The sequence below is a fragment of the Battus philenor genome, unplaced genomic scaffold, assembly GCF_028537555.1.
Source record: "Battus philenor isolate CCGP_79_NKW_IND1 unplaced genomic scaffold, ilBatPhil1.0.hap1 SCAF_24, whole genome shotgun sequence".
NCBI lineage: Eukaryota > Metazoa > Arthropoda > Insecta > Lepidoptera > Papilionidae > Battus > Battus philenor.
In genome coordinates this window covers 9903561-9924694 of record NW_027181687.1, presented here as the reverse complement: position 1 = coordinate 9924694, position 21134 = coordinate 9903561, and the positions used below count along the sequence as shown (strand labels likewise).

At 33.9% G+C, this 21134-nt stretch overlaps 1 protein-coding gene across 1 annotated transcript in view; it reads left to right on the top strand.

The window, feature by feature from the left end:
• The window catches only part of LOC137924604 (multiple PDZ domain protein-like), a 215245-nt gene that overhangs the window by 173749 nt on the left and 20362 nt on the right, over nucleotides 1–21134 (top strand). Inside the window, exons 24-26 of the mRNA XM_068768020.1 lie at nucleotides 2880–3082; nucleotides 13013–13107; nucleotides 16631–16700. Coding sequence (XP_068624121.1) covers nucleotides 2880–3082; nucleotides 13013–13107; nucleotides 16631–16700 — 368 coding nt within the window. The remainder of the gene's footprint in view (nucleotides 1–2879; nucleotides 3083–13012; nucleotides 13108–16630; nucleotides 16701–21134) is intronic.

Sequence of the window (21134 nt, the reverse complement as noted above, 5' to 3'; positions counted from 1 at the left end):
AGTGTATATTACGTGAAAAATTACGTACATAATTTACAAATAAATAATCCTTATATACTATCAATAAATATGAAATATTAAATAAAAATTATGATTAAAATGAATTCGGGTTTAATTCAATATTAACCACTCACCCCTTTTTAAGGTATAATTAATAGCTGTTGTGTAAATGAAAAGATTGCGGACGTAATCGCCGTGAATTTCCAAAATTTTAGTCTTTTTATGTAGTAAGCTGATAATAAATCAATCATCTATTGATAAGAGCTATAATTTTTATATTAAATATCGATCAACAATACATTAGCTGTTTCAATAAAGACACTATAGTACCCGGCGGTAAGTATTGCACATCGACCTTTGGAAAGAGACAATCGGCTAATTTCGGCTTCGTAGCCATCTCTGTGCCACACTACCTATGTGACGTTTTGTCAGTGGTTGTATTTCGTGCGACAGAGATAACGCACTCCACCCCTCTACTACACTGCACTTTATTGCACGACTACCACTGCATGTGCGGAAGTGGCTAAATATTGGTCCTTTTCTTACTTATGACAGTTTAAGGGGCATCCTCATGAGTAATGTTACACCGATTAGTGCCAAACACCGAGTCGGTGAAACACGTGTTGAGTGATTTAACGGTGGTAGTTGTATAATTCTCATAGTTTGCCGCATGAGCATTTATCAGCGAGCTGGCGGGCGGTGCACTTTATTGCACGACTACCACTGCATGTGCGGAAGTGGCTAATTATTGGTCCTTTTCTTACTTAGGATGGACTTCCGCGAGGTAACGCCTGATTGCACGACTATCGCTACATAGCGGAAGTAGCTGTACATTAGTCCTTTTCTTACATAAAGTTAAAGTTATTGTGAAAATATTAGGACTACGAGTGTAAGGGATAAAAAAACACCACTATCCCCGTAGATTTCCAATAAGACTGTTTGGTAGCAACCAGCATCCAGCGTCTAAGACGATCTCCACAAAGTCATTTTGTGGCTATATGTCATATGTTCTGGAGTCGTTTCTTCCGTAGTCTGTACTAGAAAACTTGAAGGCCACAATGCCCATCTATTTTACGTAAAGTGTTAGCGTGTTATTAAAAGACGTTTGTAACACTTTATCAATTTATTTAACACACGAACAAATTTTTATTAGCGCTTGAGGGCGAGTAAAAAAAGGCGTGTATTCGTCGTGGAATTCTTGGGCGCAATGTGCTCTGCGACCGAGTGAAAGCGGGCAATAGAACAAAGGCGCAAAAGAAATAAAAGAAACAAAAGTAACAAAAGGTCTGCGCCCGCGTCACCGGTGCGTGCATGTGCCCGCTGCACTAATTCGGCACACTAAGTTCGCCCGTCGGCTACGCTCGCCCACAAAATCTTACACCTATTATTCATTCAGACATCACATCAGTATATATACGACTCCCACATACGCACTATTTGGGCCGCCTACTTCCAACACAACAACACAACTTACCAATTCACTGGGCATCGGTTACATTCGTACATTTACGGATTACTTATGTTTTCACGTAAACATTTATCCAAGAACTTGAGTGTCTACCGGATCATTCCATTAATTAAATATACTGCTAATGAAAATACGAAGTAAAGTGTCAAAAGCTTAAAAGCTTAGTCACAAGTTGACAGTTGAGTAAATTAACATTAGCCCTTAATAAAGCCGAATGTTGAAGGAAGGGCCAGTAGCTTACTAAACATTTGACGTTCTCTCGTCGCTGTACATTATGATATTAATAATATACAGTATAATTTTTTTTTTTATATGCATAAAGCTTTAAAGCTTTGACAAATACTTTCAGTTACCTTTTATGAAGTCATCACTCTCAAATAGGTTACATTTTTTCTCTATTAGATTGATACAAGCACATGCAGTCGTAGTTGTGCAACAAAGTGCACCGCCCGCCACCGATTAGTGCCAAAAGTCTCCGTGTTTGGCACTAATCGGTATAACATAAATCCTGAAGATACCCTGTGGAGGGGTGAAACACGTATTGAGTGATTTTGCCGCATCCGTATTTATCAGCGGGCTGGCGGGCGGTGCACTATGTTGCACGACTACAACTGCATGTGCGGAAGTGGCTAAATATTGGTCCTTTTCTTACTAATAATTTCTGGGTGTATAAATTCTGCAAAAGTAGATGATAAACAATAATTATTTTTTATTTAATGTAGCTCATTTACTGTCAATAAACATGGTTTATTTTATTCAATGTAACGTAATGATAATATTGTAATTATTGGCCTGCCGCATTTCAATAGAAAAAAAAGGAAAATTGTTATTACATATTTCAGAGTGATCACTGTGTACGGAGTTACATGAAATGAAAAATGAGTTATACGTTCACCCTTTACAGGTTTTATAGTTTTTATAGTTAGTATAATTCACACATCATACATTAATTATATAAGATTGCCGCTGCTCACAAACAAGTTTTCAGAGTATGGGCAGTAGCGTCCTCTGTATCCCATAATACAACACTGCGATTGCCAACCCGCCTCCCAAAGCATGGGGAATATGGTATATCCCCCCATAGATATCTTTGGGGGAGGCCAATGCCTAGCAGTTCGATGACTTCGATGTGTCCCACTGTTCAACTTTGGTGAATTTTCAAAAATTGTGTTCATGTATTTTATTACCAAATCCCAAGTTTAATTACGATTGCGAGCAGTAACAGCTGGCCGTAAATAAATAAAACTACCAATGACTGGGTATTTTAGTGAAGATGCCGCTCTACTGTCTGAGCTGGTCTGCAGTAAGTGGTTGAGTAAAGGTGATTAAAAAAACGAAATTAGATAAGCTCTATGTAACTTTGATGTAAACACACCTTGGACTAAATAAATAACCGATTAATTTATTACAGATAAAATCAAAAAGAAGTATGCATCGCTCGGAGACAGCGTGGTGGTCGTCAAGTTGGAGCGGACCCAGAAGGCCGGTCTCGGTCTCAGTCTCGCCGGGCACAGAGACCGCAGCCGGATGGCAGTCTTTATTTGCGGTCTTAATCCAGCGGGCGCGGCGGCGAAGTCAAATCCGGCTGTTAAAGTCGGAGACGAGATCTTGGAGGTAAGCGGTTTACATGAACAACATTCACAATAAACACATCTCATATAGATATAAAATAGATATAGTGCCTCAAGTCAAAGGTCTGTTACCAATTCATATGGCACTAAATCGTGGTCTCTCATTTTAAGCTCCATACGCTGTCGCTTCACAAGCTATGAAGGAAGAAATGCTATACTAGGGATTTCTTCACGAGTTCGAATTAGGAAGAATGAGATTTTAAAAGCAACTGACATAGTCTAGTAGATATACAAGTCTGAGTGACATAGCACGCAGAACTGCGGCTGAGGTCTTTAGATTTTGAAGTAGAGACCATGAGCCGATAAACACATAAATACGTTGATGTGTGGTTGTGGTCGAAGGTGAACTGAGTTGGAATGATGGCTGTCTTCGTCATATTAAAAACTAGGGGGGAAGCCTATATCCAGTAATGCACATTGCACAGTTGAAAGATTATGAAGCGATAATATAGCATATACTAAAGTAGCCTTTACTGTTACGTCATCTTAGTAAACCTCACAGATAAACAAAATAAAGCATGTTTCTAAGAAGATCTGTTTTGGCAACTATTGACGGTGTTTAGCTTGGACACCGGCCAACGTCAGTGGCCCCTGCGCGCGTATTATTATGTACCTAATGCAAACAACGGTAATGGATCTGGGTAAACTGGTTTATTTTCATATACAGATATTAGTAACTGAAGTTATGGTAGTTTTAGGGGAGCTGAAAATTCCTTTGAACGCGTCCAGATACGTTCAGAGACTTTAAAGAGGATCATTCTAGAAATATAAGTGTTAACGGTCTGATGACGTCATCATATCAGCCAATAGATGCAAGAGCGTTCATCTTGCAGTATACTATTGCAATGTACCTTATTATATAAGCAATTGATACGACGATAAGCTTTGTTAAAATTTTTTAACATCAAATATATGTTCCCATATCTAATATATAAAATTCTCGTGTCACGGTGTTAGAACTTGAACTCCTCCGAAACGGCTTGACCAATTTTTACCAAATTTTACATGCGTATTCAGTATGTCTGAGAATCGGCTACTATCTATTTTCCATACCCCTAAGTGATAAGGGTGGTCCACCCCTAAATTTTATTTTTAATTTTTTAGACAATTTTTTTGGTTTTTATTTTATTATGATACAGCATACAAAAATACATACAAACCTAAATTTTCACCCCTCTACGATCAACCCTTATCTTACATTTGTTAATTAAAAACTTTAATTTTTTTGCAAAACAACGTTTGCGGGATCAGCTATTATTTCATATAACATAGTTACTTGTAGATCATAGTTCTTATAATGGATCAAATGCAGTTTTTGTAAAGTTCACGCTTTTAAATTAACTTGATTTTAAAAGAAGATGAGGTAGAGAAATTTTAGCCGGATGATCTTGTAAAAGGTCGGCGGAAGACATAAACTAGACGAAATCCGATTTAAACCGGTCCCATTGGAAATCAACCATCGAGTTTTATTTCTAGCAGAAGACATCTTACGGTTGAAATTATGATAATGATGATGAAATTTTTATATCACATATAGTTATGACTAAGATGTTGTATGATTTATAAATCTACTAGAGTTGTCATCAAAATATTCTTCCGCCCAATTGCCTGTGTAGCTTAACATAATTTCAGACATGTACAAATTGTTATCCGTGTAATTTGCTCTTCTATAATTACACCGTCAATCATTGCCGACGGTCGCAGATTTTGGAATGCGTCCAAGATACTGGAGTATATACGTACAGACAGAATGACTAAGGCACAGATATTTCGATGAATGAATGATAAATAACGACCGAATGATCAACTGACCGCAATGTGTGCTTGTAAGCTTCTGTATTGAATGATATAATAAAAGAAATCGTAATAGACGATTTGTCTAGAGGTCAGCAATGTTTTTAATGTAAATAGTGAAATACATACCAAATTAATAATTCATGGCGTGCGCCAACTATTTTTTGACTTAACAAATATATAAAAATATTATTCATATTTACTAAGCATGTTTAGTTATCAATTTTATAATTTATAAATTTAATCACAAAACTAGGTTATTATTAATCTTAAATAAATACAGAACGTTTATAAGTATATTAAAGATGGTGGCAAGAGTAATGACATATTTTATATATAAAATTATTTTAATAGGATATTTGGGTTGCCATATCATCTGCAATTTATTCATAATCGATCAAATTTGAATTTTTCGTCTAAATTAAGAATAGTTTAATGGCGGACTTAAATTTATTGAACGGCGCCGCGTTGCCGACCTCTGGTCTAAAGGCTTAGTAACTTAAATAAGCAGGTTTTGAAAGGAAGTACGCTTATGATATATACAATAACATATCAATATATTGATTAGTTTATAGGTTCAGTTTATAGGTACTACATCGTCAATGTCAGCGGCGCATCGAAAAGGGGAATCCCACATAAATATAATTCTTTATATACATCGAACGAAAGAGAGCGCTCTACATTATTTTTCGACTTGTGATTGGCTTATATTGGATGAACATTGAATCAGTATAAATATGGACTAAGCTTGATGAATATACCCGTTACAACGTTAGGATGTACAACTCACATCGAGCGTCGTTGGTCTCGATGCACAAATCATTCACCACTCACATACACATGATTCGGCGCCCGCCTAATCCACGTTCAAGCGAGGGCGGTCCGGAGAGGTCCCTGTCTCTCCCGACCGCCGGGTAGTCCTCGCTTCGTGGTACATACACTACACCTCACTCACTACACTATACACCTACACGAGTATAGTTCTCCGCGTGTGCACGTCTTCCTTGTAACAGGGGTACGATCACCAGCGTAAAATATTTTTAGTCCGTGCACCTCTGTTTTTCACGGGCTCAATTTCGATGAATTTACACAAAGCCTAGATCGGCTAGTAGCATAACTTCAAATACATCAAATGCAAAATGATGAATATACACACTTTTACTTCGGATTTCGTGTTGTTGATTCCTCTAAAACCTAGGGAAAAAACCACTAGTTTTTGCGTGCTAAAGATGAAAGCCTGCATTCAATGTGTTACCTGTTATGAAACATGGTCTTTCACTCTGAGCTTCATTAATAGGCTCAAGATCGATGGGTGCTTTATGAAATATTATCTGGAATGGGGAGATTCGTAGATGAATGAAATTAGCTAACATTGCCCAGCGGATATGCTTGTTTAAGTGGCAGCAGGAAATCCACATAGTGCGCAGAACAGATGGTGGAATGGATATTTGTTCAAGTTCAATGTACTCGACGGCTAACGAACTATAGCGCGATGTAATATACAACAAGCGACATCTAGTGTGAAACAGAAGAAGTTCATGTGACTTCTGTTGACATTCTTTGTTAGTTTTTGATTTTTTTATTTTTTTTTCTTTCCAAAATAAATCTCTGACAAACATGGGTAGCGAAAATATTAGATACGCTAAAATTCCATAATATTCATAAAAACCTTTTGACTTAATAACGTCTATATACTTTACTACCATACCTTACTTTATGCCTTTCTCTTACTCCAGTGTAATGTTACTGAATTATCATGTAATAGATTAAAATTTTAATACAAAATACTATTATAGTTTGAAGCATTTTAAAAGTATTAACAAAGCTACTCTATTTTAAGAGTAACCACAAACAACAATTATTAATTTATTGTTTGATCTTTTTAAAACAGAGAACCTCCTTTATTTCAAGAATGCTATTGGACGGCAATCAAATTTATTCTGGTTTCAATTAAATTGGGCTGTAAATAGTCCTGACTAATAAAATATATTTAAAAACCGTGTTCATAAGGACCAGTTGAAATAATAACTAATAAAATATTAAAAAAAATCCAAGTATACTACAAAAGATTATTTGTGTAAAATCAACGCTTATTAGAGCCATTTATAAATTAAAAAACTCGACCGAATTTGTTATGGAATGAAGAATATAATTAAATATATTTATTTATCTGAGTAAAGTTTTCAAACGGTGTATTATCTTTAATTACATTTAACTTAATATAAGTGACGTAATCATTGGCCAAAACTTTCTTTTTATTATGATGTTTTAAAGAATAAAAAATTATATTATGGGGAAGGTTCAGCAGTGTTTTACACCAAATCAGCTCCTGGATCCTGAAGTTCGTGTGTTCATGTCATTATATACTATGCTAACAAGTACGACAGAGATATACAGAGACGATAAAAAAGGTTCATTGGTTACAATGCTTTGGCGCTCACTAAGCTAAGCTATGCTTGTTATATAGACTGCGGTTTGGAGATTGTGCTGCAGAGTTCCATAAACTACTTCCCCATCTCCTTTCTTCAATCAGACATCAACAGGCATGGATTCACGGTATTCATACACTTGAAATCTTTTTAACCTGCACTAAGAGTTTTGCTATTTATTTTATGCAGCGAACAGCCAAGAAATAGAACAACCTACAGACATTGTTTCCAGCTAGCTATAATTTAGAAGTCTTCAAGTCAAGAGTAAATAGGTATCTTCTTAGCAAACATGTATTACCTTAGACCTCGTGATCGCTTAACATCAGGCGAAACAGAGGTCAAATTTCTATAACCAATAAAATAATTTAATAATAATTTACCTAAATAATATCCATTCCGAATTATTACCGTTACATTTCAAAAAGTTTGCTTTAACATTTACTATCGACATTAAATATTTTTGTTTGCTCAAACATCAAATAAAAGATCCAAATGACCCACAGATTACTTAATATGAAGTGAACGTTTTACATAACTATTATATTTAAAAAAATTCAACGAGATATTTTCAGTTATATTAAAAGAGATATCTATTTAAAAATCAAATCAAGCTGCAAATATAACTGTCTGGTTGAGATAAAAAGCAAATGCCAACATTTAAAATCGACAAAGAGATCTATTTTCGTATTAAGACGATTCTTTAGCAGATTGTATACGGATGTTTCTATTTTCGTATACCTAACATTGTCTATTGCTGTTTTGTACGATTTAATTTTTTTTATACGAGTAACACAAGAAATATATATTTTAGTATCAATTAAATGGTGAATGTTGGATAAAAAATTATGACTTTGGCCATGTGACCACTACAGCTGCCGGTCTCAGTTTCAGCAACAAATGCAGCCATGTTTTGCCAATAACTCTTTGAATGTTGATTGCCAAGTGCTTAATTGCCTGTAGTTTACCGTCGTATACTATCGACTCTACATAACCTGAAATAAAAGAAACCAATGCCTTTAAATCATGCGATATTAGTGGGTGATTATTTTAAAAATTAGGTCAAATTATTCTTTCATGATCACTTTCTTTGAGTAAATCATTTGTAGCGTGCTTTGACCATATCCTGTTGAAAGCGCATGTCAACGAGCTATTTCCTGGTAATTGTGGTATAAAAAAATTCTAATCATGTCCCTATACCATTATTGACAGTTACATTCTAAACAATGACTTCACCAGTCCTAATATCATAGTAAACAGTAATTTTCTATAGTTGTAATGATGTTTACACAGAGCCTTGTGTTACGTGCAAATTCAACTAAAAATGGTCTTCATCAGAGAACAAAACTTAAAATTGAAATTCAATATTAATTTGTGTTTGTTTGGCGATGCATACGATAGTTGTTTGGCTTTTGTTTTCTTTTCTCAAGTGGAGAACATAACTCTAGCGTCTGAGAAAGGAGATGAATTGTTTTGGATATTCTTCTATATTCTCCTGCGCAGTGGATAAAGTTTCTTCATTGCACTCTGTAGGCGTCTTACGGAATGCACTTTATCAGTAAGAATTAAAGGGATTAAAAAAAAAACTGTAGTTAATTATCTAATGGATTCAGGCGTTATTTTGCGGAAGTCCATCCTAAGTACGAAAAGGACAAATATATAGCTACTTCCGCCATGCAGCAGTAAGCAGAAATTCTTTTTACTTCAAAAAATTCTATACAAAACGCGCTGTAAGCTGTAATATGCAACCGGCCAATTACACGTGCATTTGCATACATTAACAGCTGATCTCTTGAGCAGCGCCCGCAACCCGACGCATTTTGGCGCGACGCCAATCAAATAAGGTTACGACCAATTCATAAGCTTAGCGATGACTTGAATTTTTTTTTCATAATATTTAACAAAAATTTACATTCATAATTTTTTTCCGTGTTTTTGCTTTTATTTAATTGATTACTGTATATTTAAATATTAATATAATAGAGTAACCGATATAAACAAGCAGATTAGTAAATAGAAGTTGTAGTGGGCAGGCTAGTTGACGTACAGAACAGATGGCCGCTAGAGCTCGATGTTTCCAAAGTGAAGACCACGCAGGTAGAACCTCTGCCCACAAGGTGGATAGACAACCATGTTAGGGTGGTCGGAAGACGCTATATACAAGCCGCTTCTAACTATTCTTACTAGAAATCTCTCAGGTGTCAGTCTGTGGACATACTGTAGCTTAAGTAGTGGAGAAAATTATTTCAAATTAGCTGTCAGTATATAAATAATATTAGGATACTATGGACTTGCTCCTATACATATGAAAAGTTTCAAAAGAATTAAAGTGACAGGTGATTCAAGAACATTTTTTTTCTTTTATAGGCGAATCATTTGATCTTTATCTCGCCTGATATTAAGGCATGTCCAGGTCTTCGATACGTGTATGAATATTGTGAATCCGTACATCTTATTTTCCGACTAAAGAAATGAAATGGCGGAATTATTTGGTGTAATTCCGCTGCACACTCTCCAAAATGCAGTCTTTAGAATTCCCATAAACTCACAACTTTTCGCCGATGCTCCATGAATTAAAACTTTATGGTTATCTAAGCAAGAGGCAAGCAAGACTCTTGGCTTGTATATATGGCTCTGTATGTAGTCCAAAGGTTTGTGCTTGTACTTCACCGATCCATTCCTCAGGTGGCTACAGTATTCTACACATGACCGTACTAATGCTACATATAATCTTAAAAGTATCTTTATATTATCGTTGTCTGCAGTATCTTAAGTAAAATAATAAAATACTCAGCTTTTTGGCAGTTAATTTAACCTGGTACTCGATTAACAACCCAATGTTTAGATTTGATGTTAGTATACGTGTACCCGCTTTCTCTTGTGCAATAAGTCCGCTATCTAACAACGGTACAAAATCAAGTCTGAAACCGAGCCAGACTATTCTTGTTTAACGTCCATTCTGATTGAATCATAACTCTCTAGTACTATTCTGTGCCATACCGTCACTCATGTCAATCTATTTACATGAAAATAAATCTATATTTCCATTGGTCTCGCCATAACTTGAAAACGACTTTTCTTATATTATATATCGGTTTTATAGGTTTCCTTATACTTTGTTCAAGGTTTTTATTAGAAAAAAAAAAACAGAAAATTCGAAACTTCGCGCATTTGACAGTTCGCTCCGAACTTGGCGCATTTGACAGTTGACGCGCTATAAATTTATATTAACTTTGTGATAAATAATTGACTTATTTGGCGATCACAAAATTAATTTACATTTACTGATAATCCAATATTGTTCTTTTTTCGAAAAATGTCGTCTATTTTTCGTAACTCACCAGGGCGATATGCATCTTGACGTAAAAATTCCAGGACTAAAAATGATTAACCTAACTTCGTATTTTATCTGCGTTTCATTTTTTTTTCGGTTTTGAAATAAAATTTTCAAATTCATTGATATTCTTCACTATATTTACGAAAGTAATTTGAGAAAAAAAAAACAAATGAAAAGCAGCACGAAACAAATTTTATTAACTTTTTTTAAGATACCTTTTTAATGTCACTAAAACCAGCCAGAAACAAATAACCAAATAGATTTTATAACAAATTTATTTGCGGAAATACTTTTTTATTTTTCCACTGGAATGCGACAGACCATTAATTTCTGACAGTACAAAGTTTGTCGCGACAGCCAGTTGGAAATACATTTGTGGATATATAGGTTGTTGGTTAGAATTTATTGACCGTTTAGTTACCACACGCTTTATCGTGCAATTAGGTATGACTGGTTAATTGTAAATTAGTACTCCGCAATTCTACCCGACACAAACTTTAGAAATAGAAAACTTTCCCTGCAAATAAATTAAAGCACGAAAAGCTTAACATATATTGTAGCTTACTATAAACCGTTTTGGTCAAACATCGGCTAATACGTCATTTAAACACCCGAATATACATAATAATCATCGGTATTTCAGCCGTGGGAAATCCACTGGTGATGTCCAGACCTAATCCATTGATTTTTAATAGGACAGATTGATTTTAAAAGAAAGTGTTAATATCAAATTCGACTATCTTTCTACAGTCCTCAGCCAAAATGGCTGACCTTCCGATAGTGCCGTTCTTTGCGTGTATTAACTACGCTTTTCTCTTACTCTTTTCTCCCACTTCACCGGCCTACTCATCATCTCAATTCCAATTCGTAACCAATACACACGAAAAAACAATACTCCTTCTTCGCAAAACAATCTATTATTCTCTGGAAGGCGCTCTATCTCAATATTAGAATGATCAGGAATCGTTGCGCATTTAAAGCGAAGGTTCGTAAGGTGTTGACGGACTGACGGAGTCATCACGATTATTGGATTTGATTATTTATTGTATTTATATAAAAAGTCTTAATAGATATATAGTTTACGGTATGTTTATATATAATTGTAGTTAGTAGTAGCCATATACTATATTTATATAAAGTTTTTTTTTATTTTAATGATTATTTTCCTTCTCATTGTTTAAAGTATTTTTCTTATCTTTTTTTGTCTTTTATGGCATTTACTTGTTTCACCTACCTCCATTGATTTATCTCTGCACCACCTAAATGCTTAACAGTTAGAGAATGTCTTCGGCATTACATTCACCGTTATACATGCGTTATAGAAGAAGTGATTTAATAAATAAATAAGGTTACATGTTCATTCTCTAGTTTTTCTTTGCTAAAAATTTATATTTAAACCTTTTAATGTTAAAACATAAGTGTTAGATTTATTTTAATATATCTATCGGGTACAATTTATAAAAATTCTATTATCTTCGCATGTAAATTATCGCTCTCGTAAAGTGGTCTCTTTTTTTAAATGGACGGGACCACGAGATACTAGAGAGAGAGGCAGACCTAATGCCAGATGGGCGGACTAGGTCGTGGCTACAGCACGTCACGGGTGGTTCCAAGTTGTCAAAGATAAAGTAAAATGAAAGGCTTTTGAGGAGACTTTTACCCTGAGGTCCATACAAAGTCATCACACTACCATTTAAAATTACTAATTTTTAAGTCATTTGTATGTAATGAAATTAAGCTTTTTTAATATTATTGTTTATTATTATTAAAGTGGTCTCTTCCCGGGTCTCATTGTTAAGTTCACAGTCGTTCTAACAAACCAAGGAGAAGGCTTTCCTCAGACTATTTCACAACGAGACCGAATCAGGAACGAGGAGATTTGTAGACCAATGGATCGATGATTAAATAGCAATGAACGCTAGGGTCTTAACCCTTAAATGCATGACTTATTTATATGTATATTGCAAATAAGTACAGTATGCCGGAAAAAATCGAAATAAATACATATATATATAATATTTTTTGTACTTAATAAAAAAAAACCTTATGTTGCACTTATAAAACACTATGCATGTATTGCTACATAGGCTGTTAAAATTGAAAGACTGTCTAATCACAATGTCTCAGGAAGTATACGGCTTACTATATTATTGCAAATGGTTTAAGGGGGCGTTCAATAAAATGTTTTCTTATTTTTTTAAATGTACTCCTTTAAATTTAAAACTGGGCCACGTTTGTTTTCACATGTTAATAATGACCAAGAATGGATTTCAAAATGGCTGCCATTCCAAGCCTTGCAAAGCTGGTGGAGGATATCTAGTAACACACATTTAATATATTTTTTATTTTTTCACAGGTGAACGGCATCGTACTGCACGGAAGATGTCACCTCAATGCTTCTGCGATCATCAAGGGTCTGGTGGGGCCTGTCTTCAAGATCATTCTCCTCAGGTATAGAAAACTTTATTTGCACAATAGATAGAATTGCACATAAAACAAATGTTATTTTTCAGTCATTTTGATTGTGAATATGATTATGAAATTTGTTTTATAAAATTATTCAAATATCCAATGAATTTTCTGTAAAGGTTGTATATATTATTAGTGCTTTGTAGGACATGATATGTAGTTGGACGTGTATGTGTTAAAGTTATTCCGTGGTATCTCCAAAAAAAAAAATGTCAATGGTGTCATTCCAAGCTGAATGAACTCATCGTCGTCGTTCTGTTTGGACATCATTCATCTTACTTATCTATTGAAATCTGGGTGCTATTTTTCTATTTTAATGTAAATAATCCTTGGTAGAAATTGACGTCATTTTCACAAGGATTGATGTTTTATAAATTCTAACATAGCGTCGAGTGCAGTTGGCGCGTTTATAGACATGTGATTTCTTTGAATGGTATTTTAAGTCAGGTAAATATTTATTTATTTACCGCTTTTACAATTTGTATAATGGCGGATTTAAATAAATTTTAGGCGTTCTCTATTTGTCAACCAAGCATGATGCAGACAATTATTAGAGAAGTGTGTAAATGTTTTAAAAAAGTTGATTAATTACCTACACTACATCTTAGTTTTCAGCCAATAGACTCCCACTGAAAGGCAAAAGCTTTCCCCAAAGATCTCCACTATCCATGAGCTGAAAAAAGAAGAAGTCAGATTTGCGTATTTTTTTATTCTTAACGTGTTGAGCGATAAATTCCTATCTACCCTTTGATGTTACACAACAAGGTGTTGTTGCTACAACCCGGTGGTCTCTTACCGACTAGTTTTCCAAATACTATATATAGCAAGATATAAATATTATTTCAGCAACTGGACTTCCACTGCTGAACATAGGCCTCCCCATTGATTTTAGAAACTGGTTTAATCCCCTATTTCCTGCGTATTTCGACGACTTAAATAAGATCGACTTTATTAAGGTCCTCGTGGGTTGATTTCTTACGCTGTTCTTGTGAATGTTTCATCATCATCCTTATCATTTCAGCCGTGAGATGTCCACAGCTGGACATAGGCATTTTCTATAAATTTCCAATTCCAGCTAGTTAGAAGCGGCTTGCATCCAGCGTATTTATACCACCAGGTCGTCTATCCAACTTGTGGGCGGTGAACCTTGAGGATACAGCAGGGCGCTAAGTTTTTTTTCGTCCTGCCTATTGCCACTTCAATTAGCTATTTGGCTATGTCGGATACTTTCGTTCGACTACAGATCTTCTCATTCAAGCGAAGCCTTCGGTGGTTTGTTGAGTGACTAACATCTTGTCAATAATGTTTGAATAATTAGAAATGCAATATAAAAAAACCTCGTTTTTGCATGTATAAATTGTCTATAGTCATATCATTCAGACACGAAAAGAAATAATACAAGAAAATTTCTCGAAGTATTTTCTACTTCACGAATTTCAATGAAATCGATTCAGTGCCATCCGAAACCCAACAGACTCCCGGTATCCGATTACGTAGAACTTTACGACGTCTCACGCAAGATAAATAGAACGAGAAATCACTTGCCAAAAATTTCTTCGAGAGGTCATTGAACTAAGACGAAGAGAGGAAACAAGAAAAACACTCGTCCAGTAAAAAGTCCATACTCTATTATGCCGGTTATTTATTGCTTTGTTTTTCACTTCTTAGCACTACGCGAATAGTACGCAATAAAAGGAACAAAATGTATAATTAAAAATATTGCTTCAGTAAATAGATGCCCACTGCAAGGCATAGGCCAAAGATATCTAGAGGGATATACCATAATTGCCACTTTTGACAGGCTGAATGACGAACGCAGTTTTAAATTATGGTACGCGAAGGACACTGCTGCCCATCCCCTGGAAACTTGTTTGCGAGAAATGACAGTCATATACAATTGCATCCCGAGAAACGAACCCGTGACTTACGATTCCAAGTCACAGTCGTTAGTTCTGGGCTACCACTGCTCTTAATATAATTGAAAACATACACGGATGTAATAAACCAAGCAAATATAAAAAAACATGATAAATTTATAAGAAAACGCTGCGTGTTTTGTCACGATATTTAAAAATAAATTAAATTACTCGGATAATATTCTAATAATTAGTCAGACCTGAAAAGAACAGGTGAAAATAATTCAGCGCAGCGATACATTTTTTTCAAAGAATACAAAATTACTTGTTTATTTAATTTTGAAACAGCCTGGGGGAGAACATATCACTCAACCGTTATGACAAGATTCATAGATGCAACAAAAATGGCCACCACCACACAGTACTAGCGTATAACATAAAGATAGCAACATGAAGTGGTCGCTCGAAACGTCTTTTTAAAAACTGAACATTGTCAGGGCGACCTTAAAAGACTGGCAGCGTGGCGTCTCCTATAATTTGGCTACTTTAAGGTCGAGTACTAAATGGTTTGAGGTCAGGAGTCTTATTGCTGAGTGACCCATGTTAACTGGACATCCACACTAAGTCTTGTGTTGTGAAACCAGATGAGTCTGGAAGTTGCAGTTTAACTAAGGAGGGAAAACCGGGCCAAAGGGGAAACCCAGCTGCCAATATTCCCCTGTATCGGGCTATATTGGAATATCAGACAATATTGGGATAGCGGCCAAGAGAGGGTGCTTAATAACAGCCCAACCAAAACAATCAGGGCGTCGTAAAAACAAAAAAGATATCAATTATTTTAAATTTTTTTAACAATAATTAGTTGATTTCGAATAAGTTTTAAATAGTGTACTAATTAATTTAGAAAAAAAGAGTAAACTCTGCAAAATGCAAAAACCTAAGCAAAAAAAATCGGATTTATTAAATGTAATTCTAAATACAAATGCACAGACACTAATATCTGTGGAATATAGATTTAAAAAAAAACATTAGCACAGACACATTCTTTAATTTTTTTTGTATTTAACAATACGAACTTTCTAAATTCGAGTCTTAAGTTAACAAAACTTATTTTTGCTTATGATATTTATAATTTATACATCCGTTAAAATCTATAATGTTTCTGTACGTGGACATACAATAGAATTACTTATACATGCTGAAAAGCAACAGTCGATATTTAAAATCTTTAATATACAGGTCACTGATCCACGCTTTTTAAAAAGATTTATTTATAGATTTTTATTTAAGGCTATGCAGAATTTACTGCGACTTTTTCCCACCAAACGGCATTAATAAAGTGTTTTTGCTTGAAGAGCTTCGTTATTACTAAAATTATTTGTTTACTTATAAGCATAAAAAATATTCAAACAAGAAAAGAGTCCTTATTTGTCGCGCCATTCTGATGGAAATAGGATATCAGATTCTACGAAAATAAATTTTCTGTGGAATAAAAACGTTCAAACTTATCTGTTGATTCACAGATAATGATGAAATGTAATGAATGAATGAAAAGAATGAATGAAATGCGGAACCATAGAATATATTTCAAAAATACTCAATAGCCGTCCTATCGCTTTGATTATTTAAAAAGCTATATATTCTTTCAGACGTAAATCGGCTCTAGAAGACGTAGCTGTGAAACCTTTAACCCAGTTCCCCGTTGCATTAGAAGAAGAGGTAAGTGAATTATATATAAAATATTTATTAATATACAAATATTTATAACATTACATGTTATGACGTCATAACTAAACTTGTATAAAAACGATTAATTAAAACTGTAATTATTTGGATTTATTTTTACATAATAAATTCTGTCAAGTCGCAACGCACCTTTGAATGTCAAGAAATAAAAATGGCGGGTTAATTTTAGAATGACATAACAATAGAAAAATAATTCTCGTATTCATGAACAAAAAATTATGTAAAATAATTTATTATTATTTTTCCTCTACATTTTATTAAGACACCAATAATTCTTAATATAGCATCAACATAATTATCTTATATTTCTATGCTGGCATTACATAATTTTAACAAAGTCTATTTGCATTCATTGTGTTATAGTAACATAATATAATGCTAAATCTCACTTAACTGTGACCTTGTAGTGTTTTGTCTCGCTCTTATGGCATACGATTTTCCTACGATATACTTATAGCAGAAATACAATCATTGTCCTTATATATATTAAGATTATAATTGCCTGTACGCACTTTTGAGTGTTTATATAAAACTATCTTTCAAGTCGTTCGTGCAACAAATAAAAGCAAGATATTTTGAACTGTAATGTTTGAGGTATATGATTGAAAATGATTTGACAAAATTATAGAGTTATGTAGTTTCCGTCCTGCTCATGTGTATGTTATCTTTCATTTAGCAATGTCATATTACAAACAGTGCGAAGACGCGTCGGGTTATATTCGAACGTTTGCATGAATTTTTAATTTATTAGTGTTTGTAATTTTTAATTATTAACAGTGTTTAGTGACATACATTAGAATGTGCAAGACTTGTGTATATTTAATTTGTGGTAATAATAATTAATTTAGTTGTGAATTTTAAAATGTGTGAGTTTTAATATTGCCGGTGTGAAGTTTCATATTGGTTCGATAATTAATTTGTTAGCAGACTATTTGTTTATTCAGTAGCAGAAATTAATAGCCTGTGATTTTGCACATAGTAGTATTCAAATTAGGTTTATAGTAACGTGTTTAGCGCTCTTTATTAATTCGTTACTTTAATATTATGATACACTAATATTAATTTAATGTTACTATTTTTTACTATATGCATAAAGGAATTATTTCATATTCCTTTTAGTTTAATTTGATGACTGGATTCGAAGGTTAGAAAAATAGTTTACTGAAGTGTTATTACCTCAAATGCTGTTTCCTTTATAATGTTCATCTTACATTGAGAAGGAAACATCCATAGAAATAATAAACATTAAATGTTATTTTCCTTGATTAAAAACATCAATTTTGATTTACTTTACTTTCTTTATTGAACTTTATTTGAAATTATCTAAATAACCGTTTATTTAAAATAATTTTATACGTAGTTTTAAATTAAAATGAAGCTCGAAATTTTATTCTTTTGTTTCCATTAAATTCTCGTGGTATTCATTAATTTCGATTCTGAGACTTGATCTACATACGAAATTTACTTTCGTATTTCGAAGACTATAGACGAAATAAATTATGTTAGTAGTTTTCGTGGATATTATCTTTAATACATGTGGAACAGACAGCGTGCGGTGTCCATTGCTTAGTTTGTATGAACAGTTAATAAGTTACTATTTACAAAGATTTATTTAAACTTTTATATTTACGATGTATTACGTCTTCTCTATAATATATGCGGAGACAATGGCGCCAAAACAAGCACATGTTTTTCTAGACCAGGTATAGAGGCGATCTTTAAGTGAGATCTTTGCAGATCTTTAAGGTGAGCCTTGCAGGAGACGACTTTCGGCTAACATGATGATAATGATGACGTATTAAGATTATCCTGGGTGGGATTATCAGTTAAAATTATGACGTCATATAGTAACGGTTTTTTAATTGTTTGCTATAGATATGTTTCTAGTCTTGTTATGAGGAAAGGATTGATAGATTCGTATTTACATTTTTTATAATCATACCGTACTCTTTTCGACGGATGGATTGTGGTATGATTACTGACTGGCTTTAAACCAGAAGAGACTACTTACCCTTTAGTCTAAAATTCAGCTTGACGTTAGTTTCCGGGACGTTTATAATATGAAGGTACTAGATAGGCAGTACTTACGAAGGGTGCGGTTTTAGCTCTCGTTCCTCAACATATATCGTAATCATTAGAGATATAAGAGAATGAATGGAATTTAACTCGAACTCCTAACGACCAACATATTAAACACTAATACTAGTTTAGTTCTTCGAGTTGTTCCGTGAATTCGGTACCAATGAAGCTGTAAGAGCCGCAACAACTAACAGCACTTACTTCATCCGACTCTTTGCTTCATAACCTGACAAAGGTGAATATGATAGATTTCTAAAATACAAGACCATGTAGTACATCGTTTTTGCGTTCGATACTTTAATACAATTTTTATCTTGCATCTGGTTAACCCAGTGATTTTAATAGAAATGTTTAGATGTACAAATGTTTAGATTTAGATCGAGTTCTGAATTAAATTTATGTGCCTTATTGGCAAGTTGCTCAACGAGCCATAGATATGGCTATGGTTGGTATTTCTCTACGAGGTAGAGTCATGAATGCTTCGGAAGAAGAGGAATATAAGTAGCCGAGTAAGCGAAATTGTAATTTGGAGTGGCAACGGGCAGTCCACAAACGACCTTAAAGTTATTAAATTTAAACTATGGACCGTTAAATTAAGAGTATGACGAATAAACACAAGTTTGACAAATGACCTTACAAGACTGTCGTAAGAAACTATTGCATCCAGCTTCCAACCGATCATACGGCTGAAACATTTATGATGACGATAAAACAAATTACATATCATTAATCTTACATAATATTGTGACCAAAAAGTAAAGTGAATTTTAATTATAAAATATTGGTCATAAATTCTTCCAAATCAATTTCATCCTTTTCAAAATATTCCCCGTCAGGTAAAACACATTTTTGCCAACGCTTTTTCCAGTCCTCGAAACAGTCTGAATAGTCTTTTTCCGGTATAGCCTCCAAGATCTTCGATTCTGTTTCTTATCTCATATCAAAACGGCGTCTCTGCATTAGCATTTTGAGTTGGAATAGCCAGAAGTTGTACGAAGCCAAATCTGGCCAATACCATGGTTGCAGAACGAAACCGCGAGGGACCAATGCAGTATGACATAGACAAATCGAGACTTGACACGTTTGCGACACAAAACATACTTCAAAATGATTTTATCTGAGCCAAATGATATTTCAACACTCTTAGCAATTTAAAAAATCTTTGATTTTTTGGACGTGGCTTCATCGATTTTAAATGACAATTTCACCTTACTTTTTCATCACAGTAAATGTGATGAAAACACAGTAAACAGGATTGCAAGTCGGGTCCATAGATTTAAAAAGAATTATATGTTACGTTGAAGTTGAATTCATGTTACAAGCTACTGCATAGCACACACATATACAAAACAAATAACTATTTTTATAATGTATATCTAAATTTTTAAGCATGCTAATAATATAGCAGAAATTATAAGGGAAGAAATAAATCATCAAAATAATTTACATAAAATGGAAACTCGTAATCACAAAACATTTTAATTTTTTAAAGAACACTTTATATGTGTACACAAAAAAGTTTTAATATTAGTCTACAGCTAGTAGCCCCACAAACACATAATTATTTAGATATAGATAACCCCAGCTACCCCGGATCCAATTGAAGACTTGCGACAAGAAAATAATTAACTTATTTTTTATCTGTATAATTATTTATTTCTTGTGCAAACGGCCTTGCGGAGAAAAACAATAGCACATTACAATTATGTAACTAAATTTCATGAAATCAGTATCTTTTTTCACAATTTGATTTATATAAATAATATATTTTTTTGCTAAAATTTATCGTGCGAAATGATAAACCGACGCTTCCATTTCCCGCCAAAACGTGTTGGACGGAAACACGAACGGCGATAAAATGGCGCTTCGGTGCCGTGGTATAACCTATGTTTGTAAAATTAAATATATTTTAGCATCTTTTACAAAGTATAAGATCTTTTTTTAATGTTTTATTTTTTACACCTCTCATAATATTAACTGATGTTAATGGCAGAAACAGCATATTTTAAACCGTTAAAAGTGGCCATAACGGACATTAGCCTGACGATTAAATGTTCACGATAATTATTTACTTTGAAACTGTAAATGACAGGTCAAATAGGGTAATAACCTCTTTGCAAGTGTAGACAAATTCGAATTTAATAATTCTTTATTCAAAATGCTATAAATTACCTCCTATTGACATCGAGTCCATCACTTGTTCACATAAAACGCTTCAAACCTTGAACTATGTATTTTTATAAATACATGGCCGAAATTTTTTCGTCGAAAAAAAAGCGTTCATAGACCTCTCTATAGCACATTACAATATGTATTTTAATATTAAAA